This window comes from Myxocyprinus asiaticus, chromosome 43 (assembly GCF_019703515.2).
Source record: "Myxocyprinus asiaticus isolate MX2 ecotype Aquarium Trade chromosome 43, UBuf_Myxa_2, whole genome shotgun sequence".
Lineage (NCBI taxonomy): Eukaryota > Metazoa > Chordata > Actinopteri > Cypriniformes > Catostomidae > Myxocyprinus > Myxocyprinus asiaticus.
Window position 1 is genome coordinate 2020799 of NC_059386.1, and position 22386 is coordinate 2043184.

The 22386-nt window shown below is 41.7% G+C and overlaps 2 protein-coding genes and 1 long non-coding RNA gene across 4 annotated transcripts in view; 2 read left to right on the top strand and 1 right to left on the bottom strand.

Moving 5' to 3' along the window:
* The window catches only part of ubxn8 (UBX domain protein 8), a 16734-nt gene extending 15628 nt beyond the window's left edge, over positions 1 to 1106 (bottom strand). Inside the window, exon 1 of the mRNA XM_051685245.1 lies at positions 999 to 1106. Coding sequence (XP_051541205.1) covers positions 999 to 1074 — 76 coding nt within the window. The 5' untranslated portion in view covers positions 1075 to 1106. The remainder of the gene's footprint in view (positions 1 to 998) is intronic.
* Positions 1 to 21989, top strand: part of LOC127433390 (uncharacterized) — a 26535-nt gene extending 4546 nt beyond the window's left edge. The window contains exons 2-3 of the long non-coding RNA XR_007895881.1: positions 8983 to 11921; positions 19398 to 21989. This is a non-coding gene — a long non-coding RNA (uncharacterized LOC127433390). The remainder of the gene's footprint in view (positions 1 to 8982; positions 11922 to 19397) is intronic.
* LOC127433386 (adenosine 5'-monophosphoramidase HINT1-like) lies at positions 1595 to 5555 on the top strand. Of its 2 annotated transcripts, none has more exons than XM_051685252.1 (3): positions 1595 to 1762; positions 2228 to 2332; positions 5248 to 5555. In XM_051685252.1, exons 1-3 carry the CDS (start codon positions 1628 to 1630, stop codon positions 5410 to 5412), a joined length of 405 nt encoding a protein of 134 aa, XP_051541212.1. In that variant the 5' UTR covers positions 1595 to 1627; the 3' UTR covers positions 5413 to 5555. The 2 variants fall into 2 exon arrangements, with proteins under 2 accessions (XP_051541212.1, XP_051541211.1); XM_051685251.1 differs by lacking the exon at positions 5248 to 5555 and adding an exon at positions 4949 to 5190.
* Positions 21990 to 22386: the final 397 nt, after the last annotated feature.

Below are 22386 nucleotides of genomic sequence, written 5' to 3' on the forward strand. Positions count from 1 at the left end.
GATCTCCGAGCCAGGACCCTGTGAGCTCGCTCGATTTCCAGCTTATGGCCTGTTATGTTGAGCAGACTCGGGAAGAGCTCGTCTAGGAATTTCACCATATCTCGGCCTTCTTCGTTCTCAGGAATTCCAACAATTCGGACGTTGTTTCGCCGTTTACGATTTTCAAGGTCTTCCAACTTTTCCCAGAGATGCTCCAAATCTACTTTGGTCGCTAGCAGGTTAGCAGCTAATTCCCTCTCCAATGACTCCAGATAATCTATCAGTTTCTCGACATCCCCCACTCTTGTAACCAACTCTGCGGCCCAGTCTGGGGTATCAGCTTGAGCACGTAAGTGTCTTTTAATGTCTCCAGAGCATGAGGATGTTGAATTCTTTGACATATTGTCTTCATAGAACAGTTGTGGAACAGAGTGTATTGAATCTCGCCGGTTTATGACACAAAAAGTATTAAAAACTAGCAAAGTGCGCAGAGCTCGCCGTTCACACGTCCGACCTTCGCATGGCACCACGCGACCCTCATGTGGAGGATTTTTTGATGAGAACTCTTTGAAGTAGTTTAATTTTTTTTCAAATTGTAATAGTAATTTTTCACGTAATTAATGTCCTGACTATACATTGTGATCAGTTGAATGCCACTTTGGTGAATAAAAATTCCAATTTCTTTCCATAAGAGCAAGAAAATCGGATCTACGCCAGCCTGTTTTGGAGGAATTACATGTATAATCGTCATTTGACACATTTTCAACAACAACAAAAAGCATTTTAAATGTTGATATTATGATGTGTGATTGTAAGTGACTGTCCTAGTGTTCATTTAATCTACACATATTTAGGATTTCCCCAAATTTTAGCACTGAGTCTTGCTTTATTAACGAGTGACAGTATGAGCCCTCTATTATTCATCCTTTAATAAAAAGTGCACGAGTCGTTTTGTCGTTGTTTGTTTTGTCAAAATAACTGGAAAACCTTTTCTTAATATAACCATGACCATATGTTACCTATTAACGAGCGTTTCCATGAAATGAAGCAAAATCCTGCGAGGAAAACACAAAACACAACACATCTGTTAGACATGTCAGCAGTGTGTAAAATAGAAACACAACTCAACTTATAAAACACGGAAGAACGATTCTTCAAAATAAAAGCCAAAAGAACTAATTTTTATTCAATTATAATTATTTGTTTTGAATTATATTATATTATGATATATTCATTATTATTTAATAATAACACTTCTCATTTTTTTATTTTAGTAGGCCTACGTTACTACATCTCTGTATTACTAACTTTATTGTTACTCTCCATTATTATGAAGAGTTTAAGTTTTCACTGAGCTTCATACATGAACAGATCCCTGCAAAATTCAACTGCAAGACGGCAACATTTAAATGAAAGTATTGCTCAGTGTATATCAACCGTTTTTAGATGAATAACTAAACTAACTAACTAAAAGAACAAAGAACTCTTAATTGGTCTATTGGTTTTGGACAAGGAGCCTTTATTATGAACATATGGATATGTCCTGTGTCCAATCGTCAAATGAGATCTGTCCAATGGCTGTTGTCCATGTATGTTTTTGTCAGCCAATAGTCTTTGAGTGCGTGTCTGTGATTGACAGCCCCGCCGCATGCAGGACATCAGATCAGTGATCATGGCGGACGAAGTGAAGAACGCGCAGAACGCGCAGCCGAGCGGAGACACAATATTCGGCAAAATCATCCGCAAACAGATTCCTGCCAGTATCATTTATGAAGATGATCAGGTGCGAGCTTAATGTTTCTGCACTTTAACTGCTTGCAATCACGCGTTCGATTTTAAGTGCTGCAGCATTTAAATCTGATTCAAACTCACAGTTTGTATGAGTGAGACTTAAAGAGCCACTATCATACAAACATTCTGCAGACAAAAATTTTTCAAGTACAAATTCAGTCTTTGTTCTGCAGTTTCGTTTTTATGTTGGAAATGTGCCATATTTCACAGGTCAATCACACATGCGCACACGTGAGCTGTCAAACAGTGATATGAATGCTGACATTTTTCAGTGCAATTTTACAGCTGTGTTTTTAGTACTTTTATAATACTACAAAATAAAAGCTTCCTTCCTGCAGGTGAAATACTGTTGATTTGAGTGAATGGTATTGTAAACATCTTTGTATAATCAGATGACTGTTTCTGTAATTGAATACCCAACGTTCTTTCTCTTTTTGTCTTTATAATAAATGATTAGTGCATTGCCTTCCATGATGTAGCTCCTCAAGCTCCCACGCACTTCCTTGTGGTCCCCAGAAAACCCATCCCTCAGATCTCCAAAGTAGAGGACGCTGATAAAGAGGTCAGTTTTAAACTCCCAGAAAAAATCTAGTGCACACGAATCTGTGAATCTATGGTATTTTGTTTATGGTTGGCTAGCTAGTAGTGCTTTGTGTATAGAGCGCAACAGTACCATTCACATTTCAGCTGCCTTGGTTTTGGAAGTATTTTTCCTTTCATTTACTTTATTGGAATTTCAAAAATTCCTCAGTTAAGATTTCTAAGCCATGAACCAAACCAACCAGCTGTGAGGTGAATCATTACAAACTTTGAAGCAAAAAAGTATATAAAATTGGGAATTAAGACAAAGGATGTGTACATAACGTCTTTTATTAGATGAATTACAATCCCATGAAGCATTGTGAATGATGTAAACAACAATAATAAAAAACAATTGACATTGATTATGTATAAAGATACTTTGTTTATTGTAAAATATTCATACAACCCCAATTCCGAAAAAGTTGGGACATATGAAAAATTATAATAAAAGCAAAAATGAGTGATTTGTAAATTATATTCACCCTTTGCTATATTGAAAGCACTACAACTATACATTATATGATGTTTTACCTTGTGAATTTCATTGTTGTTTGTAAATATACAGTAATTTCAAATCAGATGATTGCAACACACTCCAAAAACGTTGAGAGAGTTGAGTGTTTACTACTGTGAAACATCACTATTTCTTCTAATAACACTTATTAAGCATTTGGGCACTGAAGACACAAGTTTGTTAAGTTTAGAAAGAGGAATTTTCCCCCATTCATCCATTATGTAGGTCTGTAGCTGCACAATTGCACAGGGTCTTTGTTGCCGTATTGTGTGCTTCATAATGCACCACACATTCTCAATTGTAGACATGTCAGGACTGCAGGCACCTGCACAATCTAGCACCTGCACTCTCTGCTCACACAGCCATGCACTTGTAATCTGGGCAGTATGTGGTTGGAAGTTGTCCTGCTGGAAAATGATGTGACGTCCCTGGAAAAGATGGTGCTGGATGGCATATATGTTGCTCCAAAATTTTTACATATCTGTCTGCATTCATGGTGTTCTCACAGATGTGTGAGTTACCCATGCCACGGGCACTGAACACCCCTGGCCCATACAGACGCTGGCTTTTGGACCTGACGCTAATAACAGCTTGGATGGTCCTTTTCCTCTTTGGCCCGGATAACACGACGGCTGTGTTTTTCAAAATATTTTTGAAATGTGGACTCTTTGGACCAAAAAACACAGTTCCACTGTTCTACTTTCCATCTAAGATGTGACCGAGCCCAGAAAAGTCGGCAGCGCTTCTGGACAGTGTTGATTTATGGCTTCTGCTTTGCATAGTAAAGTCTTAACTTGCATCTGTGGATGCAGCGGCGAATGGTATTGACTAACAAAGGTTTACTAAAGTAATCCCAAGCCCATGTTCATGATATCCATTACAGATGAATGATGTTTTTTAAGACAGTGACGTCTGAGGGATCAGAGATCACATGAATTAAGAAATCGTTTTTGTCTTGCGCTTTACGCACAGAGATTTGACTTGATTCCTTAAGTCTTTTAACTATATTGTGCACTGTAGAGGGTGAAATGGCCAAATTCCTTCCAATTTGTCTTTGGGGAACATTGTTCTCAAAGTGCTGGATTATTTGCTGAAGCATCTGTTGGCAAATTGACAAGTCTTGAATGATCGTTGTTCTTGAAGGACTAGGCTGTTTTTGGAGGCTCCTTATATACTGTGACACAATTGCCTCACCTGTTTAACATCTCATGTTTCACATCGCCTTGCTATTTCAACTCGTCAGATTGTTATTTTCTTAAATTGCCTGTCTCAACTTTTTTGGCGCATGTTGCTATCATCTGATTTGAAATTACTGTACATTAAAAATATATATATATTGAAATTCACAAGGTAAAACATCATATAATGTGTAGTTGTTGAGCTTTCAATATAGCAAAGGGTGAATGTAATTTACAAATCACTCCTTTTTGTTTTTATTAGCATTTTTCATACTGTCCCAACTTTTTTGGAATTTGGGTTGTACATGTACAAGTTTGAGATGGAAGACTGGCTCATTTACATCATTGACAATGCTTGATGGGAGTGGGCAGTCATTGAACAACTTCCCTGATTGGTGGAGCGCTTGTCAGGATTACGGGTTGTGTAGTTCTTCACTGGGAATTTGGCTTTTACACACAATTGTCAAAAATGAAGTTGAAATCTCACTGGCTTGTGGCTTCTACAGAAGTATATGTCATCACTTAACCTCAGAGCTCATGGTAGGTCTGTCTTGAAAGGTTACGTTAAATATCAATTTCCCTAAGGAGAAAATAAGGATTTTTACTTTGGCAACCCAGCTGTTGCGCTCTATTGCTGGGGGTTGGGTCAGGGGCATATAATATTGCAGAGTAGGATGCTCCGATCAGGATTTTTACAGCCGATACCGATCATGATCTTCTTGTCACCTGATTGGCCAATACAGATCCTGATCAGTTCACCTTTTATCAAGGTCTCTGTCATAATTAGCTATATGTAAGCTTTCTGCACACTGTTACTATTAATTTAATTTTCCTCTTCCCAGTAATATCACTTTGCCTAGTTTTTGCTGACAAAAAAAGTTTAAAAAGCTTTTTTTCTATCTAGAATACCAGCCAATACCGATCGGTGGGCGATCGATCGGAGCATCCCCATTGCATTGGTGTTGTCATTCAACATAAGGGATGTAATGTTTTAGTTTTTCTTTTTGAAAACTGTAGGCATACACAAAACACTGCTAAACTACTACAGAAACAACGATTATTTGGATTAATATTAGACTGATTATAAATTGATTCAAGACAAGTACATGGCGCAATGTTGACCTAGACCTACTAATATCTGATCATAGTACTAGATCATTTTTTAAATATTTTATGCTTTTTTTGTTTGTTTGTATGGCGCAGCTGCTTGGACACTTGATGGTGGTTGCAAAGAAGTGTGCCGAGCAGGTGGGGTTACCCAGAGGATACCGGTTGGTGGTGAATGAAGGTCCTGATGGGGGTCAGTCTGTTTACCACATTCACATCCATGTTCTGGGCGGTCGTCAGCTGGGTTGGCCTCCTGGTTAACTATCCTGTCACAGAAGTTCACTGTATCACTGTTCATCATTGTGCATCATAATTGAGGTTAATTGTTACATGTCGATAGTCAATGAAAAATAAAACAGCAAAAAAGTGCTGTCAAAGTTCATGAATAAACATGGAAAAACTACTGTCTGAAGTTCTTACATATGTTTTTGTGATATTGTTTATTAATGTGTTAGGTTGAAGTTTATAAGCCTTGCCACAAAGAGATATTTCTTAGAACACTGTCTCTACTTCCTGGAGGGTATTCCAGAAACCAGGTTAAACGACTTACCCGGGTAAGTTTACTCAGAGTCAGCAGATAACCTCAACTTTCAGTTCCAAAAACTGAGGCAACTCTCAGGATATGTTAGTTGGCATAGCAACTTAATCACTGAACATAAACTACTCCAGAGTAGGTTATGTTCCAGAGTTAGTTTATTTCAGGTAGATGTCAGTAAGTTTCAGAGGTTGTCAGTGCATGCGCGCCCTTTTGATAGTGACACAGTGGGCGTAGAAACTCAGATTACACAAACAATTATACTTTAAAAGCATTATTATGGTAAACTACAATCTCTACTTTACCTCATAAATCTTCTTTACTCTGGCATTTCCTGTCTCTCACACCATATATTTTCACTACAAAGTGAAAAAAAAGTGTATACATTATGCTTTTTCTTTTAATGGGAAGTTTTTAATACTGTAATATTTTCAACGAAGAACACTTTGGAAAGGCCTCCACACTGTAAAGAGAGGGCTTTATGTATTTATATTTAGCTCTTCTAATAAATAATTTTATTTCATGATATTAATATTATAAACATGTCAATAAATATAATAGATACAATTATTATAGCACCCACATTCTTTTTACAGTTCCTTGAGACAATGAATATTCATGTTATTTATAAAATTACATTCCATAGTATTAATATACAGGTAATGTCTGCCAATTCAAATCTTAAGCAATTAATCACTCATTATTCTTCATTTAATAGATAATGTGTGATCATCTCATGGACCACAGATATAGCATAGAGGTTAGAGATTTGATTTCTTAGCACTTTAATTCATGTACTGTACATATAAATACACATATTTCCAGACTTTTGATGAAACAGCCTACAGAGAGGAGGTGCACACTCTGACACACTGGTGTCAGGAGCACAACCTCTCCCTCAACGTCAGTAAGACGAAGGAGCTTGTGGTGGACTTCAGAAGAAAAGACAGAGAACACAGTCCCATCACCATCAATGGAGCACCAGTGGAGAGAGTCAGCAGCTTCAAGTTCCTGGGTGTCCACATCACTGAGGAACTCACATAGTCCATCCACACTGAAGTCCTTATGAAGAAGGCTCATCAGCGCCTCTTCTTCCTGAGACGGCTGAGGAAGTTTGGAATGAACCGCCACATCCTCACATGGTTCTTCACCTGCACTATAGAGAGCATCCTGACTGGCTGCATCTCCGCCTGGTACAGCAATAGCACCACCCATAACCGCAAAGCACTGCAAAGGGTGGTGCGAACTGTCAGACACATCATCGGAGGTGAGCTTCCCTCCCTCCAGGAAATATATACAAGGCGGTGTGTGAAAAAAGCTCGGAGGATCATCAGAGACTCCAGCCACCCGAGCCATGGGCTGTTCTCACTGCTACCATCAGGTAGGCGATATTGCAGCATCAGGACCCGCACCGGCCGACTCCATGATAGCTTCTTCCCCCAAGCAATCAGACTTTTGAACTCTTCATCTCCCACAATCAAAATACATCAGCACTGCACTTTATTACTCTTACTCTTATATCTCACACCAGACTGTCATAAATTATATTATTATATTATATTCTCTCTTAACAACTTACTATCAGCCGACATACAGTACAATACAGTCTACTGTACATTCTATTTATACTTTTTTATTTTTATTGAATAATGCGTATCTATATTGTGTGTATTGTATACTGTACAGTGTATGTTATTATTTGTATACAGTTGTGTGTAATTATGTGTATAATAGACTTTAAATTGTGTTGTGTTAATTTGATGTTATTGTAAATATGGTATATGTCTCATCACTGTCACCACTGCTATATCGATCGGAACTGCACCCAAGAATTTCACACACCATTGCACTTATGTATATGGCTGTGTGACAATAAATGTGATTTGATTTGATTTGACTTGTTTATTGTACTCTATTATCTGAAAATATAAATGAGACATGCTTTCATTTAGAGTAACCTGTAGTGCCCTCCTTTAGCTGGCGGTCAAGTGATTCAATGAAAATGTGTCTTTCTGATGCTCAGCCTGCTCTACTTCATTTGGAACAGTATATGGTCCTCAAAATTTAATTTTTAATCTGCCTTTCAATATTGACCTTTTACTTCCTTTACAACTAGGAAGAGATGAGAGTTACTTTTCCCTAATTCTGAGATAATTAACTTCTCTAATGTATAATCAGACAGATGATCTTCAATTAAAACAACATCATTTCATTCAGTAGCAAGCCTCTGGGGGCAAATAGACCCTCCTCTACACTAGACTGCCCAGCCATGGCCTTTTAGGGTACAAACAACAAGCAAGTTTTAATGCCACACCAAATAAGAAAAGGACATAAAGGACATATAACTCTGTGGGACTCCCATCATTCTTCACCTCTGTTACAGCAGATCTTCATCTTATAATGCACATGAATAATTATGTGTGGCCTACTGATAAACATTCAAATCTATGGAAAATTATCACAACTGTGGGAGATCCTACAGTTGTAAAAGGGTCTATTAATATAATGACACCATCAGCAACTGTGGGAAATTAAATGTAATATGATTCATGATATTAAGTTTTCAGAAACCTCAATGTTAAACTGGGCACATCAAATGGTATTAAAAATAAAGGAAATACATTCAGTTCACATGACATACAGTAAAATAAAATTAGCATGCACAGTACATAATAATAATCTTAAAATATATAGTAAAACTATAGCCTATTATAATACTAATAGAATATGAATGTTAATGAATGAATTCAGTGCAAACAAATAACATAACGGTGGACCTATTAAACAATAATGTACACTGGCAGCCAAAAGTTTGGAATAATGTACAGATTTTGCTGTTTCGGAAGGAAATTGGTACTTTAATTCACCAAAGTGGCATTCAACTGATCACAAAGTATAGGCAGGACATTACTGATGTAAAAAACAGCACCATCACTATTTGAAAAAAGTCAATTTTGATCAAATCTAGACAGGCCCCATTTCCAGCAGCCATCACTCCAACACCTTATCCTTGAGTAATCATGCTAAATTGCTCATTTGGTACTAAAAAATCACTTGCCATTATATCAAACACTGCTGAAAGATATTTGGTTCATTAAATGAAGCTTAATATTGTATTTGTGTTTGTTTTTGAGTTGTCACAGTATGCAATAGACTGGCATGTCTTAAGGTCAATATTAGGTCAAAAAAAAAAAAAAAAAGAAACAGATTTCTCTAGAAACTCATCAGTCAATCATTGTTTTGAGTAATGAAGGCTATACAATGATTGAAATTGCCAAAAAAAAAATCATACAAAGGTGTACACTACAGTCTTCAAAGACAAAGGACAACTGGCTCTAACAAGGACAGAAAGCGATGTGGAAAGACAGATGTACAACTAAACCACCTCAGAGTGTCACTCACACAATATCAAGACAGTCTGATGTTGAATTTCAAAATTAAAGCCCTCTAAAATGTCATATATACGCTGTGTTTTCTATAAATTCAGACAGATATTAAAAGGAAACTCCCTGTTTCCACAGAACAGTTTAATTTCAGAATGATAGTACACTACCTGAGAGTGTCACTCACACAATATCAGGGCATTTTGGTGTTGAATTTCAAAATTAAAGCCCTCTAAAATCTCATTTATATATAAACTGTCCCTTTTTCAGGACACAGTATTTTAAAGATAATTTTGTAAAACTTCAAATAACTTTACAGATCTTTATTGTAAAGAGTTTAAACAATGTTTTCCATGCTTGTTCAATGAACCATAAACAATTAATGAACATGCACCAGTGGAACGGTCGTTAAGACACTAACAGCTTACAGAAGGTAGGCAATTAATGTCACAGATATAAAAACTTAGGACACTAAAGAGACCTTTCTACTGACTCTGAAAAACACCAATAGAAAGATGCCCAGGGTTCCTGCTCATCTGCGTGAACGTGCCTTTGGCATGCTGCATGGAGGCACGAGGATTGCAGATGTGGCCAGGGCAATAAATTGCAATGACCATTGTAGGAAAGTCTATTCCTTTAATTGCACTTTCATACTTCACCACTAGAGGGCACATGTCTTTCACATTACTGATTCCTATACACCTTTCCCTTTAAGACCATGTGCTTTATACATCATACAAGCTGGGTTAATGTGAGCATATAATCTTTAAAACTGTGTGCGTTCGTGAAGAAAAAGTACGTTATATCTCATTTTCTAGTAGAAATATACCTGTTAATAAAGTTGATGTTAATCATTATGATGTTGTATTAATCTTGTAAATTGACATTATTTGGCCATCTCTGTCGGGAAGCTGATGTGCTAGTTTTACAGACATGTGCTATAATGCACTGTTGTTATATTAAGGTATAAATGTTAATCTTTTAGCCAGATTAACTTCATTTGACACACTACACGATAATTATTGTGGATTTGTCAGTGAATTTCAGACAATAGATGATTGTTTATTGTTCATTTATGTTCAGTATGGGAAATGTTTAATATATAACAATTTAACATAAGGATTGTAATATTGATTGTCTAATTTGCACAATTTTCTTCTGTTTCAGACCACACACCCATACACACATACCCTTTTCACCACTATACATTATAAACCCAGTTGCTCACAGTTGTGACCTGTATCCATGTACCCAGCTTATCATTAAAGTTTTGTGGATGTAACTCTCCGAGCCCTTACTCTCTTACCGGAGTCACCAGTTTTCAAGGACTATCTGAACATTCCAGAGGCACCACCTCTACAAATGGTCCTTCGAGCCAGATGATAGCAAACTTGAAGACAACATGCAGTCGCAGCAAGAGGTCACGGAGCCGATCGTGCGCCCTCGTACTCAGCAGGAGAAGCACCCACCAGCCTACTTAAGTGATTATGACGTTGGGTATCAACCAAGCCAAATTCTTGCTTCCAGTGCGGATACCAGCAGTATAATGCCAGTGGCTACCATTCCAGCTGCACAACCAGACAATGTGACTGCGCCTAGTAGACCACCTTCATCCCATTCATCTGCTAGTTCACATTGCAGCAAATCAAGAACAAAGACCAGCAGAAGCTCTGGATCCAGCCGGACAACGGCTTCACAACTGACTGATCTACAGGCAGCTATTGTAGAGGAGAAACTAAAGAGCATGGAGCTTGCAGAGACAGATGGTGGAGGAAAGCAAAGCTGAAGAACAGTGTGAATTCCTGGATCAACAAGCACGCCTAGCGCTATATGAGAGAGAAGATATGCTCAGAGAACAGCAAAGGAGAAGTCGGCATCTAGATGAAGAGGCCCGTGCAGCTCACAAGACCAAAGAACTGATCACTAAGCAGCTTGAAAGACAGAGGTGCATTAAACAGAAGGAGATGGAGCTAGAGAAAACACGTCACATCGCATCCCTTCTTAGAGAATCAGAGACTGAAAATGTAACACCTGTTCCACAAACCAGAAGTGAACTTGACCCAGGGCAGGTACAGACTGATATACTCTGCTCACAGAAGGTAGAAGTTGCTCACAACATGACACATCAGTTATCTGATAATCCACAGCACTCAACACCTTACATACATCAGAGTAATCCTGTCACTACTGTAGGGCCTTGGCCCAATCAAAATGGCAGCAGAGACCGCATGGCCCTTTGTTCTATAATCAAAGGAGAGACATTGAACTCAGTTTCCCAGGATCCTTCACAAATTCACAACTGGATGCGAAGTACCGCCCATGGACCCAGTCTCAAACGCCATTAGTTGAAAGCGGCCTACGACCGATGACGTTATCTTGTCAATAAAACAGCGGACAGATGTAGTTTGGCCTCTCTGTGCTAAGCTCTGCCTGGCTGTTAAGGGACATCTGTACTGTGCACGTACTGAAGGAGTTTTCCCACCGTTTTGTACTGAGAACAAAGAGACCACGTTTTTCTAACCTCACCATTTGGCCACGGTAGAGTAAGATTAACTTAGCTTTGTTCAAGTCTTATAGTATACTTATAACAACCGGTTCAGTTTCACTGTAAAGCAACAGTGAATTTATTTTGAAAAATGGAAAGACGACCAGTTTCCCTTCTCCCTCTTTTTCATTCAGCGTTGACTACATTCTGCATTCTTCTCCATCGCTGGATCCGAAGAATAAAGCAGAGACGTGTCTTTTCGCTGACGAGCGTAAGACAAGGGACCATCCAGACCGTTTCTCCTGACCGCTCAATGCAACAGGAATTCCAATGGACAACCCTACTGAAATCACACAGGATTTCCCAAGTAAGGCTTGATATCTGTGCAGATTTAGTTTAGAAACTGTGATTTTCCTTGTGAAACTAAATCGTATTTTTGATTCTAAATGCTGATGTTTTGAGTATATTTGCATGTTAAACTCTGCTCGCTGTTTGCTGTTTCGAGTTGGGAGATTTGTATTTAGTATTCTTTTTGGGTTACGTTTGTTTTGTTGAGTGATCTGAACTAGTAATTCAGTCCCGCTGTTACGAGCGGTTACCCTTAATTAATTTGCATACACTTTTCCTCTCTCTCTCGCTCTCATTCTCTCTCTCTCTCACTGATATTCATTGAGTGAGCGGCGCCGCAGTTTATGTTCGACTCAGGCTGGTGAACCAAATTCTCCCGACTGTTTTGTCAGTTCCTTTGAGTGTCCGCTCATTTCCACCCTCACGTGGTATCAGCTCCATTTTGGATCTAACCCTCCATTTTGAACCTGATCCTCCATTTTGATTCCTTTGTTACCGCATCTGGACACACACACACACACTCATATATACACACACACACACACTAGCATACAGCTCCACTGTTAGTTTAGGATTTCCTTGATTTATTTTTGGATTATATTCGGATAGTATTGGCTGTGTTCACTACTGCTTGATTATAATAAATCTTGTTATATTATAAGTACTCCTGTTTGTTTTGTTTGAATATTGTGTTGAAGCCAACCTCTGCCACGTCAAAAACTCCCCCAAGTTACCTCAGAGTACTGTTATTTTATTGGTGTTACAAACTAACTGTAACTAAATTACTATTATATTTGTATAGCAATAATTTAACTAGTTTTTCCCCTTTTTGATTATTTTGATTAACAATTAAGATACTCAACCTACAGGGTAGATTTTGTTTTGTGAGACTCAATCAGTAACTTGCTATCATTTTTCTCTTTTCAAAGAGTGGTGCCCCGAGAATAGAATTTAATGAGTTAAATTCTATTTAATTATTATTTAATTGTTATTTAATTATTCCATAATTAATAACAATTAATTATTGATTATTTCTGATAGTAAAACTGATTTAAACAACCAGTAGCACCTACATAATAATTGGTGCCCCGTGTGAGGCCGTGATAATTGTTGGCTTCCTCCAATATTCTTGCAAATAACTCTTAAATATTTTAGAATAGCCAAAGTTTTCCCCTCTTGGCTTCCTTTTTCTCCAGGAAGTTCAAACTGCTAAGACACAAGGCCGGTTGTGGTTGTGAATCATTGCAAGTGTTGTGTTAGTGGTTGCTAGTTTGGTACTAATTCATTACTCATTCTGTTTGTGTTTGAGAGATTCAGTCACTAGATACTAACAAAGTAGTCTGACGTGCTGATAGTCATACTGTGATTATTAACACCTAAATTAGCAGCTCAAGGAACAGTTAATAATACAAAGCAGTTGCTCGTGAGTGACAGGTAAGTGGTTCCCCCTGTGCATTCTTTTCTCAGGATAACGACTGGTGCGTCAGTGTTTTCCACAGAGCAACAGGTGTCGTGAGTCGCCACCCTCAAAACTCAGCTAAGGTTTCAGAATTGTGAACTCGTAAAGAGTTCCTATAGGGGTCCACTGGACATCACCCTCTCACCTGTCAAACCAGGGAGATATGAGTAGCCAGTCCCCATCAGCGTCCAGAGCTGAAGCTCCCAGGTCAGGTGAGGAAACCTCACTGTCCAACTGGGTTGCTGACCACCTCCTTGTCTCTAGAGAAGAAAGGGAGGAGCTTAACAGCTACACACCATCTCAGTGTGATGCTGAAATGGCCGCCGTGGTAGATAATGCACACGATCCTCAAGGGAAGGTAACCACTATCCAGGAGGTAGTTGATAGGCTGTTTCTACTTTACCACCACAAGGCCCAGTTGCAAATAGCAAATTGTATCAGATGGATACAAGCGGGACCAAGACACAGGTCTACGCATGCGCCAGCTTGACTCCTTTGCGAAGGACATAGAACATTTCGACCCAGCAAGCCGAGATTCAAATGTCAACGATTACCTTAGGGAAATCGAACATTGTCTTGCCGACTTGCCTCATGCCTCGGCGCGTGAGAAGTTGAAACTCATCTGGAAAACATCTTCCAGAAGCGTCCACGCTTTCGTCGAGACTCAACCGCCGCTCATTCGTGACAGCTATCCAAGGCTTTGCAGGGTTCTGTGCGAGGAGTACTCGCCATATACTGATGAAACATCAGCCACTCTCAGTGCCATCCGCATCCAACAGAAGCGGTTGGAGCCTCCTAGGGAGTACTATAGGCATTTAAGGAATGCATATTTCCAAGGAAGTAATGAGCCAGGTCTGGAAGAAGAGCGAGGGTTCAGATCTCTCTTCCTCCATAACCTCCACCCCTGTGTGCGAACCCACGTTACACTGATGTGTAAACAGGGTAGACCGACCATGCAGGGAATTAGGAAGATGGCCCAAATGACTTGGGAAACAGTCGTGCGTCCGACTGATAAACCAGAAGATGATGTCAGAGTCCTAGACATCCAGTCTTCAGAGAGGGCAGACTTAGGGCTTGAGGGCTATGAAATACCTCAACCTAGAGTAAGCTGCGAAGCGGCAGCCCCAAAACGCTTGCCCAACCACCCACAGGGGGGTTGGAGAAACCAAGGGAATGACCATAAGGGTCCCTCCCAGGGTCAGAAAAAACATAAAAACAGAATCCCTCTCCAAAGAAAAGGAATGTCGGGTTTGTGAAAAGCCCCAGACAGTGGAATGGAAATAAAGGGAATCATTCTGAGCCTCCTGGAAAGAGTGTTCTGAAGCGTCAACACAGCCTCATCCAGAAAAGCCTAGCAGACGTGACAAAGCACATCGAAGGGTTAGATGATGGCCACAAAAAACCCGATGGTGACAGTCCGTCAGCATGACTAGCCCATGCACTTCCCTCCTCTTCCCCCAAAGTCTACTTTGTAGGCTGGGAGAAGAACACAGGGAAGACCCAGACGCACCCAGTGGCAGTAATGCCGAATACCATGCTCCGCTTTTTAAATTTTTGGGAGACCTTGTCCACAAGGGTAATGCCAGATGCATATACACCTCAGTGTCGGTAGGAAGGTGTATAGACATCCATGCGTTACTGGACACTGGGCCTGAAATCAGCCTAATGTATGAGGAGACTTTCGCAGAAGTCGCCAGGGCAATGCTCTCTCTTGGTAAACCACTGCAGACAGAGTCCTGTGATGTGAGCCTTGTCAGCTACACACAAAACAGAGCCCCCATCACAAAACGCGCTTGGCTTGATATCACCTTCCATGAGATGACCCTCAATCATCCCATTTATGGTCTCAGGCAAGCATTGAAAACCATCCGGCAGCGGTTGATCCAGAACATATGTTGTCTGATCAGACCATCCCTCAGGCGTGTCAGGCAGTGAGCGAGTTTGACCTGACTATCCCAGCTAGAACTGCAGGTGCCCCTGTCTGCCTCATGATACTCAAGGGACAGATGATACCTGGTTCACAGGCATTCTTCCAACCCTTGCCATACTTCTGGGAACTCAGCCTGACCGTCTGTGGTACACCTCTGCTTAAGCTCAACAACCGCTCAGCTTACTTGCTTGTCCAGAACCTAACAAACATACCAATTGTTGTGACGGCACGTAGACCATTAGGGTTTCTGATCGACAGCTCGTTTCATGACTTCGAGCTGACAGTGCCCGTGATTGGAGAGCTGCCTCCATCCTTGACGAGAGGGGAGAACCTTGAACCCCTCCTTCTCACCTTCCCGAACAAAATGATCACAGTTGCTTGTCATGAGGGGCTACACAATAAAGAAGTCTGCAGTACTGCCTTGGGCATGGAAATGGACATGATTGTGTATGCCCTCACTGCTCACTCGGGTGACATGATTTCAACTGGTGACGAAGCTGGTTCCCCACCAGAGGAACCTTATCCAGGATTCAAGGATGAAATAGCACAACTCACTAAGGCAGACGCCTTAACGACAAAGGGTCAAAGACAAGAACTGCGGAAGTTGTTTCACGACTTCCAACAGATCTTTTCAAGGGATTACAACAAATGTGGAATCACCGAACTCCATACAGTTCATATCCCAACTGATCCAAATGCACCACCCACATTCGTACACCAGTACAGAATTCCTTTAGCTGCCTACGAGTCAATCCAAGAGATACTTGACACGTTGCTGAGGAAACGCATTATTTGGGAGTGTAACTCCACATACAACTCACCATTGTGGCCGGTGTTGAAGCCAAATGGAAAGTGGCGCTTCACAATTGACTATTGACAACTGAACAAACAGGTCCCTCTTTCACGATGGCCCATGATCCACCTGGATCAGGAGCTTGCGAAAGTGAAAAGAGCCTGTTTCTTTTCAACCGTCGATGTGTCCAATGGGTTTTGGACAATGACAGTCGACCCAGTAGATCAGTACAAGCTCTTTTGGCAATCGACAGTTCACTTGGAACCGATTCCCATTTGGATATTCAAACTCTCCAGCTGAGTTTAATATCTTCTTGCACAAACCCATGAGTGATGCTGCTGCCTGCGGCAACCTGATCTATGTGGATGACATCCTCATGTGAAGTCAGACATTTGAAGAACACCTGACCGAAATACGATATGTGCTCAGCCAGCTTTCCAGTGCAGGAGCCAAGCTGGCCCTCACCAAAAGTCAGTGGTGCCGCACCAAGGTTGAGTACGTGGGCTTATTGGTGGGTGCCAATGGTATTGAACCCCAAGCAGGGAGAGTTCAAGCCATCCAAACATCAAAGCCCCAACTGACGTGTCGGGACTCAGGAGCTTCTTGGGCATCTGCAACTGCTCCAGACAGTTCATTGAGGAATATGCGGAGATAGCCAGGCCCCTTACTGAGCTCCTCCGGAAAGACAAGGTCTTTGAATGGGGAGACCCTCAAGAGCAGGCTTTTAGAGAACTGAAAGCAAAGCACTGTTCAGCCCCTTCTCTTGCCTACCCAGACAAGGATAAGGAGTTTCATTTAGAGGCGAGTTTCTCCTCCCACTGCCTCAGTGCCGCCCTGGCACAGAGGTATGACAAGAGAACCGAGTCATTGCCTATGCAAGCCGACCTCTGAGCAGTGTAGAGCTGAAGTTCTCTGACTGTGAGAGAGCCCTCCTAGCCACAGTCTGGGCTGTGGAACACTTTCGCAGCTACATTGGGGGTCAGAAGGTAATCACTGAAACTTGCCAACAGCCTGTCTCCTTCCTCAATAGCCAGCGGCTAAGAGAAGGATGAGTGTCCAACTGTCGCATCGTGTCATGGATGATGGCACTACAAAGCTATGACATCGAAGTCAGGTACGCTCAGAACCACAAGATGGCTTTGGGTCAGGGCCTGGCTGAGTGCCATCATTGTGACTGTGAAGGACAGACAGGTTCCCCGCCCTTCCTCGTTACCACTTTTTCTCTTCCCTCAAATCATCATTACTATGATGAAACTGTCAAGACCTCCCGAAGGTTTACGTGGATGGCTGCTCTTTTCACCATGAGAGCCAGACCCGAGCTGGAGTGGGCATAGTCTGGGTCAATTACGTCGTTCATGCGCCAGACAGTTACCAACTTGGTGCAAAGACTAGCCAGTATGCAGAAATTGCCGCAGCACTCATTGTGTTGCAACAAGCCGCTAGGTCGGCTATTGTGCAGTTGGTAGTCTGCTCCGACTCTAACTACGTCCGCCACAGTTTCGTCTCACACTTCCCCACTTGGAAATAAAATGGCATGAAGAATGCCAGAGGTAAAGAGATCAAACACTCTGAACTCTTCCTGGCTTGTGACCAACTCGTGACTGACCGAGGGATGACTGTGTATTGGAAGAAGGTCAAAGGTCATTCACAAACTCTTGGCCCCAACAAAGAGAGCAACGATGAAGCTGATCATTTAGCTAAGCAAGGTGCAGTAGAGGGCCCACTATGGGAATTCAAGGAGGAGTGGCTCCCTAAACCACTATCTTGCTCGGTGAATGCTCACACCCGTAGACAGGCAAGAGAGAACCGGGAAAATCCCCAAAACTGCTTGCAGACTGTGAACCTGGGTCGACAACTGGGCGACACAGACTTGAGTGCCATACAGGAACGGGACCCGGTGATCCAGGCAATCCGGCAGCAGTTGATGGAACCTCAAACACAACGGGCCCTATCATCCTCTTTACAGGACTCAAACCAAAAACTAAAAGAACTAAAAGCTCTTTGTCAGGTACAACAACACCTGAAACTTGAGAAAGGCCTGTTGGTCTATGTTCCCGATGGTCCAGGTCCACCCTGGTGGGTCGTTCCGACCGACCATAGGAGGGTGATTCTAACACATGCCCACGATGCTCCCATTGGAGGTCACAGGAGCTACAAAGCTACCTACTACACCATCCAACAGGTTGCGTACTGGCCATTTATGCTCAAAGACACTAATGCCTACGTAAAGGGATGTTTGATCTGTTGTCAGTTCTGTCCTTCCTGGCCACTGAATCGAGCTCCACTGCAGGTCAAGGGAATCACGTTTCCTTGGTCCAATCTGCAGATGGATTGGATCGAACCAGTACCCAAGTTGGCGCGAGGCAACAAATACCTCCTCACTGTCACCTGTGCTTTTACAAAATGGGTGGAGTGTTTACCAGCACCCAATGACATGGCTGAAACCACAGCACTCTGCTCTGTGCTGATGAACCATGTGTTCAGCCATTGGGGGCTACCTCTCTCAATCGACTCAGACAGAGGCACTCATTTCACGGCGGCTGTGATGAAAACAATGTGGGAAATGTTGGGTGTGGAAGCCAAATTCCACACTGCATACCACCCCCAGTCATCCGGTCAGGTTGAGCGAACCAACCGTACCATTGTCAGCATGCTCAAGAAGTATGTCAACAGCAATGGCAAAGATTGGGACGTGAAACTCCCTTTGGTACTGATGGCCATCAGGTCTACTCCACACCGCACCACGGGGGTCACACCCTTTGAAATGATGACTGGGAGGGAAATGACTCTCCCACTACATCTGCTGTACCGTCCAGAAGACGTCAGTGTTGCAACCGCATATACTGCACATCAGCACGTGACCGAGTTAAGCAAACACCTCCAAACTACGCTTGCTTGGGCCCAAACAAACCTGGAAACCAGTGTCAAAGGACAAAAGGCCTATTACGATAGGAAAACGTCTGACCGCGAATATAAAGTAGGTGATAAATTCCTCTACTACAAGTTCGCTAAACCGGTGGGAATCGCCAAAAAGTTCCTACCAAGCTGGTCAGGTCCCTTTGAGATTATAGGGAAGCTCTCCCCGGTAGCTTACCGAATCCGTATCTCGAAGCCAAACCAAACACCAACGTACAAACGGGTCCATTAAAATCAGATCAAACCCTTTGAACAGTCCCACTCCAAAGGGGAGCGGACCCACAACAATAGTGTCTCTTGTAGTTGGGTGTAGCATGCTTTACTCATACATTAGCATGCACTAACCCTTAAGACTACTCCCGCAAACACAGGGTAACGAGACTCTTGTATGTTTCAGGATGAAATTCCTTTGGATCCTTGGCATCTTCCTCAACCAACAGCTCACACAAGCCAGTGAGGTGGTAGAAACCAGCCTGCCAACCAGTATTGTCCTACAGGAGACCCCTGGGCTCTTAAACACCCATTGCCACCTCTACACCCAAAGAATATACGTTCGTTTAGACCCTTGGGATGTGTATCGCAAACACATCCAGTTATGACGGAGGGCAGGGTAAGCGGAACCCAAACCCAGGACACAGCTGAACATGGCAAATTGACAACTGTCCACATCCTAGAACAACTACAGAAATCCCTAGTCACAGAGGATGAACTCAGTGGGAATAAATGACCAAAGCGGTTCCTCGGTGGCCTGCTAGTAGCAGCATCAGCCATTGGTTCCCTGTTCTCTATCGGCCTTTCGGCTGCCAACTCCATCAGTCTCGGTACACTCCAAAGACAAATGGGTGAACTTAATGAGGAAATTCCAGAAATCCAAGAGAAACTCCTGTTACAACAAGAACAATTACAGGATCTGGGTAAAACCCTACAGGGTACCATACTCACTGTGAACATGCACTCTGCAATTCTAAATAACACTTTGCATGCTCTGGATGCCTTGTCAGAAGTTGTGAGATCAGACATAACATATTTGCGAATGGTTAGAGATCTAATGCATGACCTTGTAAGGGAAATTAGCACGTCAGTTAACAGCCTGAGTGGGGGAAAGATCCCATCCTACCTAGTTCCCCTAAACATGGTTGCACAAATCCTTAGATCGGCCACTACCACCGTTGTGCAAACTTCCCGGATACATCTGGCATACAGCCTTGGCAGTGCAATCCCCATCCATGTAAATCCTCAGAACCTAGAGATAGGATTTATCCTTAACTTACCCATTATAGAGAAACAGAACATTTACCGACTGAAATCCATATTGAACATTGAGTTTTGGAAGAATAATGTACATGTACACATCAAAACACCACCGCTGCTTGCCTACCACGATGATGACCCCTCTCTCTACCTTATTCCCAATCTGAACATGTGTACGAACACCAAGGAGATACATTGGGTTTGCCCCAGCAACCCCTTTTATCAGAGATATTACCGACCACCTGTGCGGTCTGAGGGCTGACACCCCAGAGCAAAAATGCCAGGCTAGTATGTCTGTTAAAGACGAAGGGACAGAATCTAGTGTAGAAAGAGCTAGTAGTTGATGGCTTGTCAGTACCCCTGCCACCAAGATCCTAATGTCATACGACCGTCATGACACAAACACTAAATTAACAATCCTAAACCAAACGGTATTCTTGAAGGTCCCTCAAGGGGCCACGGTACATATAGCCGACATTGTCCTCCACCATCTCAGTCCAGAGAGACACGATTCAGAGATTGAGATGATGGACGCATTCAGAGGCCACAACCTCACTATTGATGAAACCCTTCAACAACAGCTTCTAGCTGAAGGGACCAAATTAGTAAAGTTCAGTCTCAAATTGACTGGGCTCATGACTACATTTTTCAATCGTATAGGAAAATTATCGGCTTATCAAGAACACCCCATCAGTTTGACTGCCCTTGGGCTCCTCCTTAGTGGTTGGATCATCACGGCAGGTATTGCATACGCCATGCACAGACACATCCAAACACTACACACTAGACTGGATGCTATGACACTCATTCCACAGCGTTTCAAGCTCCTGTCTACCCCTCTACCACTAACTGCTCCTAACTCTGCCCAGGAACAGTTATACTAACTGTAACAATCTTTCCCATTTTCCTTTTCATAATCATTGAAAACTCAGGGATAACAAAGGGTTGTTGAAGTGTTTGATGTGTTTTACCAATGTGAAGTGCTGTTTTGATAGAAACTATGTTAGCTTGCCTAGTTAGAATTCATCTGCCCAGATGTTACCTACTATGACTGCCCAGGTATCAAAAGCCTTTATGAACTGTTAATGTTTCCAGGAACTAAGCTCATGCAAACCCAGGACACATGGACTGTACAACTTTCGGGTTGCTCTCAAGGACTGAACTGTTCAACTTTTGGGTTGCTCTCAAGGACTGTGGCAGGAACCCCAACCTTAAGACCAAAGGGGGGAGGTGTAGGGCCTTGGCCCACTCAAAAACTGTGATTTTTCTTGTGAAACTAAATCATATTTTTGATTCTAAATGCTGATGTTTTGAGTATATTTTTATGTTAAACTCTCGCTGTTTGCTGTTTCGAGTTGGGAGATTTGTATTTAGTTTTCTTTTGGGGTTACGTTTGTTTTGTTGAGTGATCTGAACTAGTAATTCAGTCCCGCTGTTACGAGTGGTTACCCTTAATTAAATTGCATGCACTTTTCCTCTCTCTCTCACTCTCATTCTCTCTCTCTCTCACTGATATTCATTGAGTGAGCGGTGCCGCGGTTTATGTTCGATTCAGGCTGGTGAACCAAATTCTCCCACCTGTTTCGTCAGTTCCTTTATGTGTCCGCTCATTTCCACCCTCACGTGGTACCAGCTCCATTTTGGATCTAACCCTCCATTTTGAACCTGATCCTCCATTTTGATTCCTTTGTTACTGCATCTGGACACACACACACACACACTCATATACACACGCACACACACATTAGCATATAGCTCCACTGTTAGTTTAGGATTTCCTTGATTTATTTTTGGATTATATTCGGATAGTATTGGCTGTGTTCACTACTGCTTGATTATAATAAATCTTGTTATATTATAATAAGTACTCCTGTTTGTTTTGTTTGAATATTGTGTTGAAGCCAACCTCTGCCACATCAAAAACTCCCAAGTTACCTCAGAGTACTGTTATTTTATTGGTGTTAGAAACTAACTGTAACTAGATTACTATTAGATTTGTATAGCAATAATTTAACTAGTTTTTCCCCTTTTTGATTATTTTGATTAACAATTAAGATACTCAACCTACAGGGTAGATTTTGTTTTGTAAGACTCAATCAGTAACTTGCAATAATTTTTCTCTTTTCATTGAGTGG